General features: G+C 40.6%; 1 protein-coding gene across 2 annotated transcripts in view; it reads left to right on the top strand.

Annotated features, from left to right (window-relative positions):
- Positions 1-15,069, top strand: part of LOC140717098 (bcl-2 homologous antagonist/killer-like) — a 111,615-nt gene that overhangs the window by 46,475 nt on the left and 50,071 nt on the right. For both annotated transcript variants that reach the window (XM_073030310.1, XM_073030309.1), the window contains exon 2: positions 4,600-4,731. In XM_073030310.1, the coding sequence (XP_072886411.1) occupies positions 4,638-4,731 (94 nt within the window). In that variant the 5' untranslated portion in view covers positions 4,600-4,637. The remainder of the gene's footprint in view (positions 1-4,599; positions 4,732-15,069) is intronic.

The following is a 15,069-nucleotide window of genomic DNA, read 5'->3' as shown; positions in this document are numbered from 1 at the left end:
GTAAGAGAGGAGGTGTAGGGACAGGTGTAGCACTTACTCTTGCAGGGATAAGTGCCAGGTGGGAGATCTCTTGGGAGGGACGTGTGGATCTGCAGTATACTTTGTGTTTACTCTGCATTATCCATATAGTTCGGTTCTAATAGAAGTACGTGGTTGCAGAAGTTATTTGGGTATAGATGGAAAACTGGGCAAATGAAAGGGTGCAGAGTTTTTATTGGTTAGGTTTTTTTTAATTAAATATACCGGTAATTATGGGGAAGATTAAGGTGTTTATTAGAAGTAGTAAATGCTCCAGTTTTGCTCTTCAATTGGCTTTGGAACTTGTACATTTCTTCATTCCAGAATGAAAGCTGATTATTCAAGATGCCGCCTGCGCTGTCTGTATCATCAGTATATGCATTGGTTGCAAACTGTGGTGCAATGTTTTGTTTCAGGTGGATGATCTTTGCTGGCTTGAGGTTCACTTTTGCATTTTACAATGTAATTTGCACTTCTGAATGATAGTAGTCTTTCATACCTTAGTTGCATTCAGAATGCTAATGAAGTAGCTGTACTAATACAGTATAGCATGAATAATGAATATTGCTATTAAATAGCACTTTTTTTACTAGTTATTTTTTGTTGTCTTGGCAATTGATTTATGCTGCCATGTTTACTTCCCTTTAATAATTTGTATCTCTTTGTTTTGATTCCTTTCTAAATCTTACAACAGTACTTAAGATTTCTCTTCTTTGTCCTGGCAGAAGCAAGTAAGGATGCAGTAAAATGTTATAGAATCATTACATACAGAAGTACTGAGGTGCAAAAAAACATTATTTATTCTGGACATGTATTTTTTCATTAAATTACACAATGTCCTTCCTACCTTTTGAAATAGACAAGCTATTTGTGTTTATTCACTTCACTTGCATGACAGTTGAGAAGAGTTAGAATAAATCATGGATTATTTGCAATTTATACACAATGAACTTTAATTTCTAAATAACTTTACCCTCCTGTTACCACATGACCAAATATTTAATTAGTTTAGTGACCAGGGCATAAAATAATTGGCAGCAAAGATGAAAGTAACACAATAGTATTGTTTTGTACAGGACAAGTCATTGGGGTCAATGATGCCAAAGAGATTCATTTGTAGCTTTCAAAGAGAAATGCATTATCTGAAAGGGAAGAATTTGCAGAGCTCTGGGGGAGTGGGTGATGGGAGAAGGTGAGAGTTGGCCTAACTTGATCACATTGAACATGCACTATATGCCTACCTTAAGCTATAATCAGTCTGTAATTCAGGGAAGTTATGAAATTTATGTATAAGTCTAAAGAAATGCCCTGAAAATTGTAAATGAAGTTTGGAGTAATATTTTTTAAGATGTTTGTCCTGGTGATGAACAAATTGTTATGACCTTTAGGTTTGAGTAATGTAGTTACTTAAGAAAACTACAGAATTTTATTTACAATACACATTATTGGATTAAGAGCAGACTGCTTTTTTATCCTTCAATTTGAATACTGGATTTGTGATGTGAAATATATATGGTTGCAATTTTAGATAGTGAATTTGTATATTGAAAGCACAACTTTCACAAAGATCTTGTCTGACAGACTTCTCTCTTGGTAAGGGTGTTTACTTTTTGCTGAGCAATTGTTCTTTGATGCTGGTATACTTATAGTGTCAACACAGCAAAAGGCCCTTTGGCCCATCTAGACAAAATATTATGCCCTCCCTCCTACACCAACTCCTTGGCCACATATTAAATGTATAATCCTTTCTAGTTCTGGCCTTACTAGCACGTGGCATAGGTAGCAATCCTGGGATCACAACTCTGGAGGTCCTGCTCTTTAACTTAGCACCTGACTCGCTGAACTCACTCTGCAGAGCCTTGTCACAGATCCTACCTATGTCATTGATTTCTACATGAACCATGACCTCTGGCTGTTCACCCTCCTACTTAAGAATGCTGAGGACTCGATCCAAGATGTCCTGGACCCTGGTACCTGGGAGGCAACACACACTGGACAACAATGATTTTACTTCCTGTAAGATACTTTTGGGTGTATCTTTTGGATTTTGGGCTGCTGATCATTAAAATCACCATGAAATTCCCCTATCACACAACATTTTAAAAAAAAAGTCACCTATATTTGTTATTCCAATTCTTAATTGTTATCCATAATGTAAGCTGAAAAGATTTGTGTTGTCTGGAAATGCTTGGGCAGAGTGGATGCTGCACAGCAGGATGTGTTTTAGAAATGCTATAAAAGCATCATACACAGACCATTCCATGCATTGTTTACTTGTATATCAGCTTGCGATCAAGTTGATGTACATGCTCTATGTGCACAGCATATTGTGTGTACTCATTATAATAAAGTAGTTTTCAGGAGTATTTATGATAGCAAAATATCACACCAGTGTTCAGCAGCCACGATACTTTCTGTTATATTTCTGACGAGTATATGCTTAAATCTCAAAGATGGAGATGAGAAAATGGCGGCGCGACGGCAGCACGCGCGGCCACTCCAGGAGTGAATATCTGTTATCTGTAAGTAGGGGCCAAGCACAATCCTGATTTGATGGGGACGGACGTGAGAAGCATGGAGGAACATCTGGTGAAACTTCTGACATGCCTGTTTCGCTGCCACTGCTACTGTGCAATCAAAAAATCTCCAGAGGGGAAGGCCCCGAATCCTCGGCTTTGCCTGTTGCTTGGCGGCCGGGGCCGGTGTCTAAGCGCTCGGCAGAGATGGTGCTCGGTGTCGGAGGGCTGGTCGGAGGCTCGAAGTTTTTCGGAAGGACTCAGAGTTGGCTGTGGTTGGATGCTTCCAGGGGCTGAATCGGGAAGCTTTGCGGAGCTGGAGGTTCATGGCAGGAAGATTTTTTTCTTCCTTCTCTCGTCTACATGAGATGATGGGTTATCGAGGACTTTGAGACTTTTTACCGTGTCCATGGTCTGCCCTTATCAAATTACGGCATTGCTTTATAACTATATGTTATAATTATGTGGTTTTTGTAAGTTAGTCTGTCTTGTGTTTTTGTGATGTGATATACTGGAGGAACATTGTATCATTTCTTAATGCATGCATTACTAAATGACAATAAACGAGGACTGAGTATCCTCACAATCTAATCTAATGACTCATCTTATTAAGAGCCTGTGAGCTCTACTTTAGGTGTAAAATTGGCAACCAAGACAAAGCCTGGGCTTCTCACATTCGTTGTGCGACATGCTCTATCGATCTTAAACCTTGGTACTTGGAAGGTAATGCTGTCGCTGTCCTGATGATATGGTGAAAGCAGAAGGATCGTGTGACAGACTGCTACTCCTGTCCGACCAGTGTATTTGATTTCTCTGCTTAAAAACAAGAAATCCATTGAATACTCCAATCTCCCTTCAGTCATGAGACCTGTGCAGCATGATGATAGTCTTCCAGTACTGAAGCCACTAGAAACATGGAGTCTAGAAGAGGCAGATGAAGATTCCGTGATGTCTGAGCCTGAAGTGAAAACAACACAGATACTGACACAGATTTTGAACCCTTTATGTCGAGTGAGTCGCAGATTGAGTTAAGCGATCTGGTCAGAGACTTGAGTTTGTCAAAGGCAGAAGCAGAATTATTGGGTTCAGAACTGCAAGGATGGTGTCTGTTGTCACCAGTCACAAAAATTCCTGTGAAAGATTTTGATATTTGTGACAGATGTTTCCCAGAATAACTGGTGCTAAGATTAAGGAAGGCATTTTTTTTGGTCAAACAGGCGATTTGAAGAACTTCTAGTGGGACAGGAGAAAATCGCATGAAAGGCATTCAAGGGTGTCGAAAATTTTCTTGGCAACTGTAGAGCAGCGTATTACTTGTAGCTGGTTGACAACATACTTCAAGCTACAAAACCATGAAGTGCAACATGTCACTGAAGATTCATTTTCTGCATTCCCATTTAGATTTCTTTCCTGAATTCTTGGCGCTGTCAGTGATGAGCATGGTGGAACTTATCATCAGGACATTGCAGTCATGAAGAAATCAGTATCGGGGCAACTGGAATCCATCAATGCTGGCTGATTATTGTTGGACATTTAAGCAAGAAGCCTCAGTCACTGAGTTCAAACAAAAATATTTAAGAAAACTTTTTTAGCTTGAACTATTGCTATTAATTGCTGTGCTATTAAACATTTTATTCAATAAAGTTAGTTTCTCATTTTTCCACATTCCTTTGTGATACAAGTAGTCTGAAATTATTTGTGTTTAACTTCAAGTGGTCTATCATAGCCAAAACAAAATTCTGAGGAAGCAACACTTTCAAAATAAAAAAAAATGGTATCCAGTGATACCAACCAGGAGTCCTGATTATAATGAGTACACACAAACCTGTTTAACTGCTTATCGCCAATGTAGCTTGTAGCTTATTCTGGTTATTATTGGCTGACTTTAGTTGTTTGAAACAAGTTTGCAGTAATGCTTATTCATATGTATGTGTACACATTTTGAGTCTCAGTAATATAAATATTATATTTCATCTTTTTGTTTGTCTTAGCAGCAAGTGAGGAATAATAGAAAGAAATGGAAGATGCTTCCCCTGTTCTGACTTAATGTAACTTAATATTTTAGGAGGCTAATTGCAGCTGTTTGTCTCCCTGAGCTGTGCTATGGCTTCAGGTGGCAGTGATGGGGAACCTTTTCGAAGAAACCCAGACAAAACACATAAGGACCACTGTAAAGGTGCATCACAGTCTGTAACTGGTGAGTGTTGGCTTTATACTACAGGAGTTTGCTGTAACATGATGGTTGTAAGCAACCTTGCATTATAGAAAGTTGCATTATTCAAAACAAATTTGTCATTGGGGAATGGGGTGAGGGATTAAGGGCTTGAGTTTGACTTGCAATAATAAAGAAATTCTGCAGGATTGTTTTTAAAGTGTTTTTAATAGCTAAGTTTGTCTTGTTATTGCAAGCTAAAAGCTCCATGTTATATAGTTTAATAAGGTATGTTTGTCCAAGAGCCAATAGAGTCTGTTGTCGCCAAAAGTCTTGTGAATTTTCAGTGATCTCTTGCAAAATTTCAGTGATCTCTTGCTGTGAAACAAACATCTTGTTGTCTTGAGAGGAAATGAATGTTTAACTGCAAGGAGGTTACAGATAAATAGTTCTTTTCTTCAAAACTTATTTTCTGCTTGTCAATTTCCAAAGTAACTCAAGTAGTTCTGTAGTTCCTGATCAAAATAGTGGTATAGCCAGTTGAGCCTATGCAATATGTATGGTGTGTCCTAACTCTCATCAGTTGCAGTATATTCATTTTGCATTATGTTATTCCATAACTGAGTGATAGGACTGAGGATTGGGATGTTGGTGTACAAGTAGAGGTAGTGTATAGTGAGACTGTCAGGAAGGATAGGCAGATGATAGGGCAAAATTGCTGTCAGTGGGATGTATTGCAGTGTAAAAGGGAGAGAGAATTGAAAAGGGTGACAAATACAGGACTGAAGGTGTTATATTTGAATGCTCACAGCGCAGTAAGAAATTGGTAGGTTTAACATTCTGGGTATCAGTCATCACTGAAAGATGATTGTAGTTGGGAGCTCCAAGGATACACAATCTATCGAAAGGATAAGCAGGTAGGCAGAGGAGGAGTGGCTGTGCTGGTGAAAGATGAAATCAGATCTTTAGATTAAGAGGTGACATAGGGTCAGAAGATGTAGAATTCTTATGGCTAGAATTAAGAAACTGCAAAGGTAGGAAGATCTGGATAGGAGTTCTAAAGAACGTTGCATTATAGACCTCCGAACAGTAGCTAAGATATGGTCTAGAAATTACAGTGGGATGTGGATAAAGGTTGTCAAAAAGGCAATGTTACTTAACTCATGGGGGGGTTTGAGTATGAAGATAGTTTGAGATATTCAAGTTGATGCCGGAACCTAAGGTAGAGAATTTGTGGAATGCCTCTGAGATGGTTTTTTAAAGCAGCTTGTGGTTGAGCCCACTAGGGGATCAGCAATTCTGGATTGGGTGTTGTGTAATGAACCAGATATGATTAGGGAGCTTAAGGAAATGGAACCTTTAGGAAACAGTGATCATAATATGATGGAATTCACCCTGCAATTTCTGGGGGAGAAGCTAACGTAAAGGAAGTAATTCCCTTTTCTGGAGTAAAGGGAATTACAGCGGCACAAGGGAGAAGCTAACCAAAGCTGATTGGAAAGGGATGGTGGCAGAGCAGCAAGCAGCAATGGCTGGAGTTTCTGGGAGATGCAGGATAGATGCATCCTAAAAAGGCAGGATGAGGTAAGCGTGGCAGACAAGGGAAATCACATCAAACATAAAAGGAAAAGTTACCGGGAAGTTCGAGGATTAGAAATTTCTTAAAACCCAACAGAAGGCAACTTTAAAAAAAAATAACCATGGGGGGTGGGGACAGAAGATGAAATGTGAAAGTAACCTAGCCAGTGATACCAAAAATCATACCAAAAGCTTTTGCAGATATATAAAGTGTAAAAGAGGCAAGGATAGATATTGGACTTCTGGAAAATAACGCTGTAGAGTAGTAGTGAAGGATAAGAAAATGGTGGATGAACTGAATAAGTATTTTGCATCAGTCTTCACTGGATCATTACATCAGTGGAATACACTAGTAGTATGCTGGAAGTTCGAGTGTGTTAGGGAGCAGAATTGAATGCAGTTATTACTAGAGAGATGGTGCTCAGGAAACTGAGAGATCTAGTAGGTAGGTAAGTCACCTAGACCTAATGGACTATACCTCAGGGCTCTAAAAGAGCTGAAGAGTTTATGGAGGCATTGGTGATGATCTTGCAAGAATCAATAGATTCTGGTAAGGTTCCGGAGGACTGAAAAATTGCAAATCTCACTCAAATGTCACTGCACTCATCAAGAAGGGAAGGAGGCAGAAGAAAGGAAATTATCGGCCAGTTAGCATAACCTCGGTGTTTCGGAAGGTTTCGAATTCTGTTTTTAAGGATGAGGTTTTGATGTACATTGAGGCACATGCCAAACTAGGCCAAAGTCTGCATGGGAAAATCGTGCCTGACAAATCTGTTGGAATTCAAGAAATAGCAAGCAGGATAGACAAAGGAGAAATCAGTGGATATTGTGTGATTGGATTTTCAAAAGGCCTTTGACAAGGTGCCCACATCAGGCTGCTAAACAAGATAAGTGCCCAGGGTATTACAGGAAAGATACTAGCAAGAATAGAGCATTGGCTGATTGGCAGAAGGCAAGGAGTGGATATAAAGGGATCTTTTTCAGATTGGTTGTTAGTGACCAGTGGTGTTCCACAGAGGTCTGTGATAGGACTACTTTTTGCGTTGTATGTCAGCAACTTGGATAATGAAATTGATGGCTTTTGTGGCCAGGTTTGTGGACATATGAAGATGGGGGAGGGGCATGTGATGTTGAGGGTGCAGAGAGGCTGTAGAAGGACATAGACAGATTAAGAGAATGGGCAACAAGGTGGCAAGCAGAATACAGAGCCTGGAAGTGTATGGTCATACAATTTCATAAATGGAATAAAAGCATAGAGTATTTTCTAAACGAGGAGGGGAAATTCAAGAGATCTGAGGTGCAAAGGGATTTGGGAGTCCTCGTGCAGGATTCCCCTAAAGGTTAATTTGCAGGTTGAATCGGTGGTAAGGAAGGCAAATGCAATATTAGCATTTATTTGGAATGGATCCGAATACAAAAACAAGAATATAATGCTGAGGCTGTATAAGGCAGTGGTGAGGCCTCACTCTGAGTATTCTGAGCAATTTTGGGGCCCTTTAGAAAAGATGTGCTGACATTGGAGAAGGTTCAGATGAGATTCATTAGAATGATTGTGGGAATGAAAGGGTTATCATATGAGCAGCAATTAAAGATTCTGGGGCTGTATTCTCTGGAATTTAGAAGAATGAGGGGACCTCATTGAAACCTATCGAATCTTGACAGATCGAGATAGAGTGGATGTGAAGAGGGCGTTTCCTTTGGTGGATGAGTCTAGGACCAGAAGTCACAGCCTCAAAATAGAGGGATGTCTGTTTAGCACAGATAAATAATTTCTTCAGACAGGGGGTGGTGTATCTGGAATTCATTGCCATACGCTGTTGTGGAGGCCAGGTCACTGGATGCATTTAAGGCTTGATTAGTCAGGGTGTGAAAGGTTGTGAGGAGAAGACAGGAGAATGGGGTTGAGAGGGAAATGGATTGCCATAATGAAATGATAGAGCAGTTTCTGGGTCAAATGGCCTAATGCTTCTCATATGTTTTATTGTCTTAATAACCTGTAATTCTGTATCACGTTCTATAAATGTAGAGCAAATGTAGATCCACTGTATATATTTAAGAACCTGAACAACAAAATTGTTTGCTGATTCAAAAAACACAGGAAAACACAAAATATGAGGCACTGACTTTATAAGATTTTAAGAAATTAAAACAATAGTGTTTAAACAAGCAATTTATCAGCATATGGCTGATAAATCTTTGATTTTTCTATGTGGTGGGGTTGTTGAAATCTACTGACTTACTAACAGCAGGTATGTACAGCTGCAAGAAAAAGTTTGTGAACCCTGGTTTTCTGCATTAATTATTCATAAAATGAGGTCTGGTCTTCATCTTAAGTCACAATAATAGACAGATTCTTCCTAAACCAATAGCACATAAACAATTGTACTTCTCAACAATACTGAGCACACCATTTCAACAATCACTGGTTCAAAAAAGTATGAAGTAATGAAGTAATGCCTTCACAAGAGTTGTTTGGAGTTGGGTGTTCCAATCAATGGGATGAAATTGGAGGTGTGGGTTGTAGAGGAGCAGTGCCCCATTTAAAAAAAAAAGACACACAAAGTCAGGTTACTAACGGAGCCTGCTCTTCTCAAGAAAAATCTGTTTATGTGCACCATGCTTCGATCAAAACAACTTTCAGAGGACCTGAGAAAAAGAACTGTAGCTTCATGAAGCTGGAAAAGGCTACAAAAATATTTCTAAAGACCTGTGTGTTCATCAGTCCACAGTAAGAGAAATTGCCTACAAATGGAGGAAATTCAGTACTATTGCTACTCCCAAGGCGTGGGTATCCTGCTTGATGCACAACGTACAATGCTGAAGGAGGTGGATAAAAACACCGGCATAACAGCAAAAGATCTATAGAAATCTCTAGAACTTGCTAAAGTTCATGTGCCCATTATAAGAAAAACACTGAACAAAAATGGTGTTCATGGAAGGACACCACGGAGGATACCTCTGCTCTCCAAAGAAAAAACATTGCTGTACATCTCAAGTTTACAAAAGACCGCCTGGATCTTGGAGAATGTTCTGTGGACAGACAAAAATTGAACTTCTTGGCAGTAATGCACACTGCTATATTTGAAGGAAAAGAGGCATTGCACACCAACACCAAAACCTCATCTCAACTGTGAAGCATGGTGCAAGGAGCATCATGGTTTGAGGCTGCTTTGCTGCTTCAGGGCCTGGACAGCTTGCAGCTGTTGACGGAACAGTGAATTCAAAATTGTATCAGGATATCTTATAGGAAGATGTCAGAGTAGCAGTCTGTCACCCTAAGCTTGATAGAAGTTGAATGATGCAACAAGACAATGATCCAAACCACAAGTAAATCAACAACAGAATTTTTTCTTCAAAAAAAGAAGAAAATTCATGTTTTGAATGGCCAATTCAGAGTCGAGACCTTAACCCAATTGAGATGCTGTGGCATTACTTGAAAAGGGCTGTTCATGCAAGGTATCCCAGAAATATTGATGAACTGAAATAATTTTGTATGGAGGAATGGTCTAAAATTTCTCCTCTCTGTTGTGCAAGGCTGGACTGAATGATTAAACAATGTGTTCAGTAAAAACATGTAAAGTACAATTGTTTGTGTGTTATTAGTTTAGGCAGATTGTGTTTGTCCATTGTTGTGACTTGGATGAAGTTCAGACCATTTTGAGTAATTAATACAGAAAACCAGGTAATTGCAAAGGGTTCACAAATGTTTTCTTGCAACTTTAAGTTGATGCTTTCTCCTGGTCACCATTGCTTCTTTGCAATTTGTTGCTGGATACTTAACTATGGAACTCCATTTTCTCTTTTTCCTGAAATTACCTGAATTCTGAACATACATGCAGTGGCCACTTTATTAGATGCATGTATGGTCGTTGTCTTCTGCTGTTGTAGCCCATCCACATAAGGTTCAGAGATGCTCCTCTGCACACCACTGTTATAACATGCGGTAATTTGAGTGTAGTTGCCTTCCTGTCAGCTTCAACCCGTCTGTCTATTCTCTGACATTAACAAGGTGCCCACAGAACTGCCCCTCACTGGATATTTTTTTTTGTTTTTCACATCATTCTCTGTAAATTCTAGAGACTGTGCATGCAAGTCCCAGAAAATCAGCATTTTCTGAGAGACTGAAAATACCCTGTCTGGCACCAACAATAATTCCACGGTCAGTCACTTAATCACATCTCTTCCCCGTTTCGATGTCTAGTCTAAACAATACATGCTCAAATGCAATGACTTCTACTAGGCCAAGCAAAGACTTTTTTAAAATGTCTGTATTATGATTGCAAGTCACTGCTTTTATTTATTAAGTTGCTGCCACATGATTAGCTGATTAAATATTTGCATTAATGAACAAGTGTACCTAATAAAGTGGTCACTAAATGTAGGTGATGGTGCGGTGACATAAATGTGGCTGCTGAGGCTTATTATACATCTAATCTGTTTGGAAATGTTATAAGCCTGGCTGGACTTGTTTACAATTTGAACGATTTGTTTCACTCCTAGATCAAAGGTGTAGCAGTGGGCACTTGCACATGCCCAAACTATGCCTGTCTTCTGTGAGATAGGTGAAAAGTCTTGTTCAGGCTTACCTGTGCCCACTCCAACTTTTGCAGTGTACTGATGAATGCATTGACGGCGCTGGTGAGCCATGGCAATTTTCTGTGTGTTGCAGACAGTACTTTTAAATATACTCTTAAATATGCCTCTGTTGAATGACACTCACTGCTGTAATTTTCCTGTAAGCAAAGTATTTTTAAATCAACATTGATCTACAGATATCATGATCATCTGAAGGTTTTGGTGGACCTGGCAGATGCTCTCCTTTAAGCAGACGAAGGTCCATCACTGGCTGGAAGAGAGGCGGGGGGCGGGGTTGGAGTTCCAAGCCAGGCTGAAACAGAGGGACGAAGACCCTCTACCCAGCAAATGTACATTCGCTGGAGAACAAAATTGCGGACCTGAGGGCAAGATTGTTGTATTGGAGAGAAATGAGGGACTGTTACACTCTGGCTGACAAAAATTTGGCTGTCTCCCAGCACAGCAGATACAGTGGTCAAACTGGAAGGCTTCTCAATTTACTGAATAGAACAAATTGTTGATTCAGAAGAGGTTAAGGGTGGAGGTGTGTGTTTCATGATAAATTCTTGGTGTTCCAATGTGGTGGTTTTATTGAACGCTTATTCCTCCAACCTTGAACACCTAATGGTTGAACACTATCCCTATTTACATAGGGAGTTTTCCTTAATCCTGACTCCAGTTTACATGCCACCAGTGGCTGACTGTAACCAAGCGCTTGACAGGCTCTATGATGCTGCCTGCAATCAAGAAGCAGTCCACCCTGATGCATTTCAAATCATAGTCAGGGACTTCAACCAGGCTTGTCTGAAGAAAACCGTGCCCAATTACCATCAGCATATAATCTGTAGCATCAGAGGTCCCAACATACTCGACCACAGTTATAATGAGATGAGGAATGCCTACCATTCCATGCCCAGACCGCATTTCAGTAACTTGGATTCACTCCAGTATGCTTACCACATCAACAGGTCCACAGCAGATGCCATCTTATTGGCTCTTCACTTGGCCCTGGAAACATTTAGACAAGGAAGATGCATACATCAGGATGCTCTTTATGAACTACAACTGAGCATTCAATACCATCATCATCTCAAAACTAATCAATAAGCTTCAGGGCCTTGGCCTTGTGTCTGTGTGGCTAAGCATGGATCCAATGCCGTATTCAAATTTGCTGATGACACCACTGTCATAGACCAAATCAAAGGTGGTGATGAATCAGCGTATAGGAGAGAGATTGAAAATCTGGCTGAGTGGTGCAATAACAACAACCTCTCACTCAATGTCAGCAACGCCAAGGAGCTGATTGTTGACTTCAGGAAAAGGAAACCATGGGTCCACGAACCAGTCCTCATCGGGGTGGAGAGGGTCAGCAACTTTAAATTCCATTATTGCGGAGGATCTGGCCTGAGCGCAACACATGCAATTACAGAGAAAGCACGGTAGCGCTTCTACTTATGAGTCTGCGGAGATTCAGCATGATATCTAAAGCTTTTGACAAACTTCTATAGGTGCGGAGTGGAGAGTATATTGACTGGCTGCATCACAGCCTGGTATAGAAGCACGAATGACCTTGAATGGAAGGTACTACAAAAAGTAGTGGATATGGCCAGTCCATCACAGGTAAAGCCCTCTGCACCATTGAGCACATCTACATGTACATCCTGGGTTTCAGCACCTAAGTTACAGGGAGAGGTTGAACAAGTTAGGTCTTTATTATTTGGAGCGTAGAAGGTTGAGGGGGGACTTGATAAAGGTATTTAAAATTGAGGGGGATAGATAGAGTTGACGTGGATAGGCTTTTTCCATTGAGAGTAGGGGAGATTCAAACAAGAGGACATGAGTTGAGAGTTAGGGGGCAAAAGTTTAGGGGTAACATGAGGGGGGAACTCCTTTACTCAGAGAGTGGTAGCTGTGTGAAACGAGCTTCCAGTAGAAGTGGTAGAGGCAGTTTCGGTATTGTCATTTAAAGTAGAATTGGACAGGTATATGAACAGGAAAGGAATGGAGGGTTATGGGCTGAGTGTGGGTCAGTGGGACTAGGTGAGAGTAAGCGTTCGGCATGGACTAGAAGGGCCGAGATGGCCTGTTTCTGTGCTGTAATTGTTATATGGTTATATAGTTACATAAAATGCTGTTGCGGGAAGGCAGCATCCATCATCAAAGACCTGTACTGCCCAGGCAAGACATGTTCCCTTCTTGCTGCTGCCATCAGGAAGAAGGTGCAGGAACCTCAGTACTCACACCACCAGGTTCAGGAACAGTTACTAACCTTCAACCATCAGGCTCTTGAACTCCTGTCATTGAAATGTTCCCACAGCCAATGGACTCACTTCCAAAGACTCCTCAGATCATGTTGCTTATTTATTATTACTATCTTCATGTATTTGCACAATTTGTCATCTTCTCCACTCTGGTTGAATATCCAAACTCGGTGGTCTTTCATTAATTATGTTGTGATTATTATTCTACAGACTTATTGTGTATGCCTACTAGAAAATGAATCTCAGGGTTGTGTGTGTGTATATATATATAGTGACATATGTACTTTGATAATTTACTTTGAACTTTTAATTTCCACACTACTTTCACATTCACCAGGTCATTCTGACTCTTCCCTTCCCTTGTTAGATATCTTGATTGCCATATCAGGACATTGGTGACAGACAGACATACTTCATTGATCCCGAGGGAAATTGGGTTTCGCATTTCGCTACTGACATTCATTGCAAACCTGACTCCAGAGTACTTTTCATCTGATCCATGAGAACTCCATTCCATTCCCTCCTTCCTGTCTCCATTTTATTTGTCCCAGTGATGAGACTTTCCTTACAGGTGTCCCTGAAATCTTATTTTCATAAAAAAAAATAGCATCCCTTCTACTATGGTGCATTTTGTCCACTTCCTACACTCTGCACCCACTAACTCTTCCAGGACAGAACAAGCCTAGTCCTCCCCTTCCACCCAACCAGCAGATCGTTCTCCACAAAATCCAGCATCATCAGACATATCTTCCCTTATCATCCTTCAATGTTTTGCAGAAACTGTTCTCTTCATCTCTTCCTGATGTAATTTTTTTTGTTCCACCAGCCACCACCCTTATGGCACACAAAGTGCACTGCAGACGCTGTGGTCAAATCAAGACGTACAAAAAAGCTGGATGAACTCAGGAGGTCGGGCAGTATCCGTTGAAAGGAGCAGTCAACGTTTCGGGTCGAGACCCTTCGTCAGGACTAAAGCAGGAGGGGGCAGGGGCCCTATAAAGAAGGTGGGGGGAAGGTGAAAAACCAATCAGAGGAAAGATCAAGAGGTGGGGGAGGGGAAGCAGGGAGGGGATAGGCAGGAGAGGTGAAGAAGGAATCTAAGGGGAAAGCACTATGGGTAGCAGAAGAAGGCAGAGTCATGAGAGGTGATAGGCAGCTAGAAGAGGAGAGAGTGAAGGTGGGATGGGGAAGGGAGAGGGAGGGAATTACCAGAAGTTGGAGAATTCGATGTTCATACCAAGGGGCTGGAGACTACCCAGACAGTAGATGAGATGTTGTTCCTCCAACCGAAGGTTGACTGCTCCTTTCAACAGATGCTGCCTGACCTGCTGAGTTCATCCAGCACTTTTGTACCCTTATGGCACACTTCCTTGCAACTGCAGATGACAATTTCATCATCTTTCACCTCTTCCCAAGTTCAAAGTACATTTATTATCAAAGTGTTTGTATGCTATATATAATCTTGAGATCCATCTCCCTACAGACAGCCACAAAACAAAGAAACCCAATTAAACTTGTTTTTAAAAAAAATCGTCTACTGCATTCAGAGTTCACAATGTACTGTCCTCTACATTAGTGTAACCAAATACAAATTAGGTGATTGCTTTGAGAGCCACCTGCATTCAGTCCAGAAGGGTGACTCCAGACTTCTCATTTCTTGACACTTAATTCCTCACTTTACTCCCATGGTTGTCTCCTCTACCCTCATCGTGAGATTTAAAGCAAGCTTCAGTTTCAATTTGGGCACATCACAGCCACCTTTACTCTGCACTGAGTTCTACAACTTCTGATAACATAATTTCTTGCTTCCAATCAGTTTTGTAGTTTTAGCTCAGCTTTTGTCTTATTTCTTCTTTCTGCAAGTGGGGGACATGGACAGGTTTGTTTTCCTGTTCTACATTTTGCAGCTTTTGTACTTTTTTTTTACTGGAAATCTCACCGTCCAATTGCTGTCATTGACTGGATTATC

Source organism: Hemitrygon akajei, chromosome 27, assembly GCF_048418815.1.
Source record: "Hemitrygon akajei chromosome 27, sHemAka1.3, whole genome shotgun sequence".
Taxonomy (NCBI): Eukaryota; Metazoa; Chordata; class Chondrichthyes; order Myliobatiformes; family Dasyatidae; genus Hemitrygon; species Hemitrygon akajei.
Note: the sequence above shows the minus strand (reverse complement) of the source record. Positions and strands in the feature narration are given on the sequence as shown.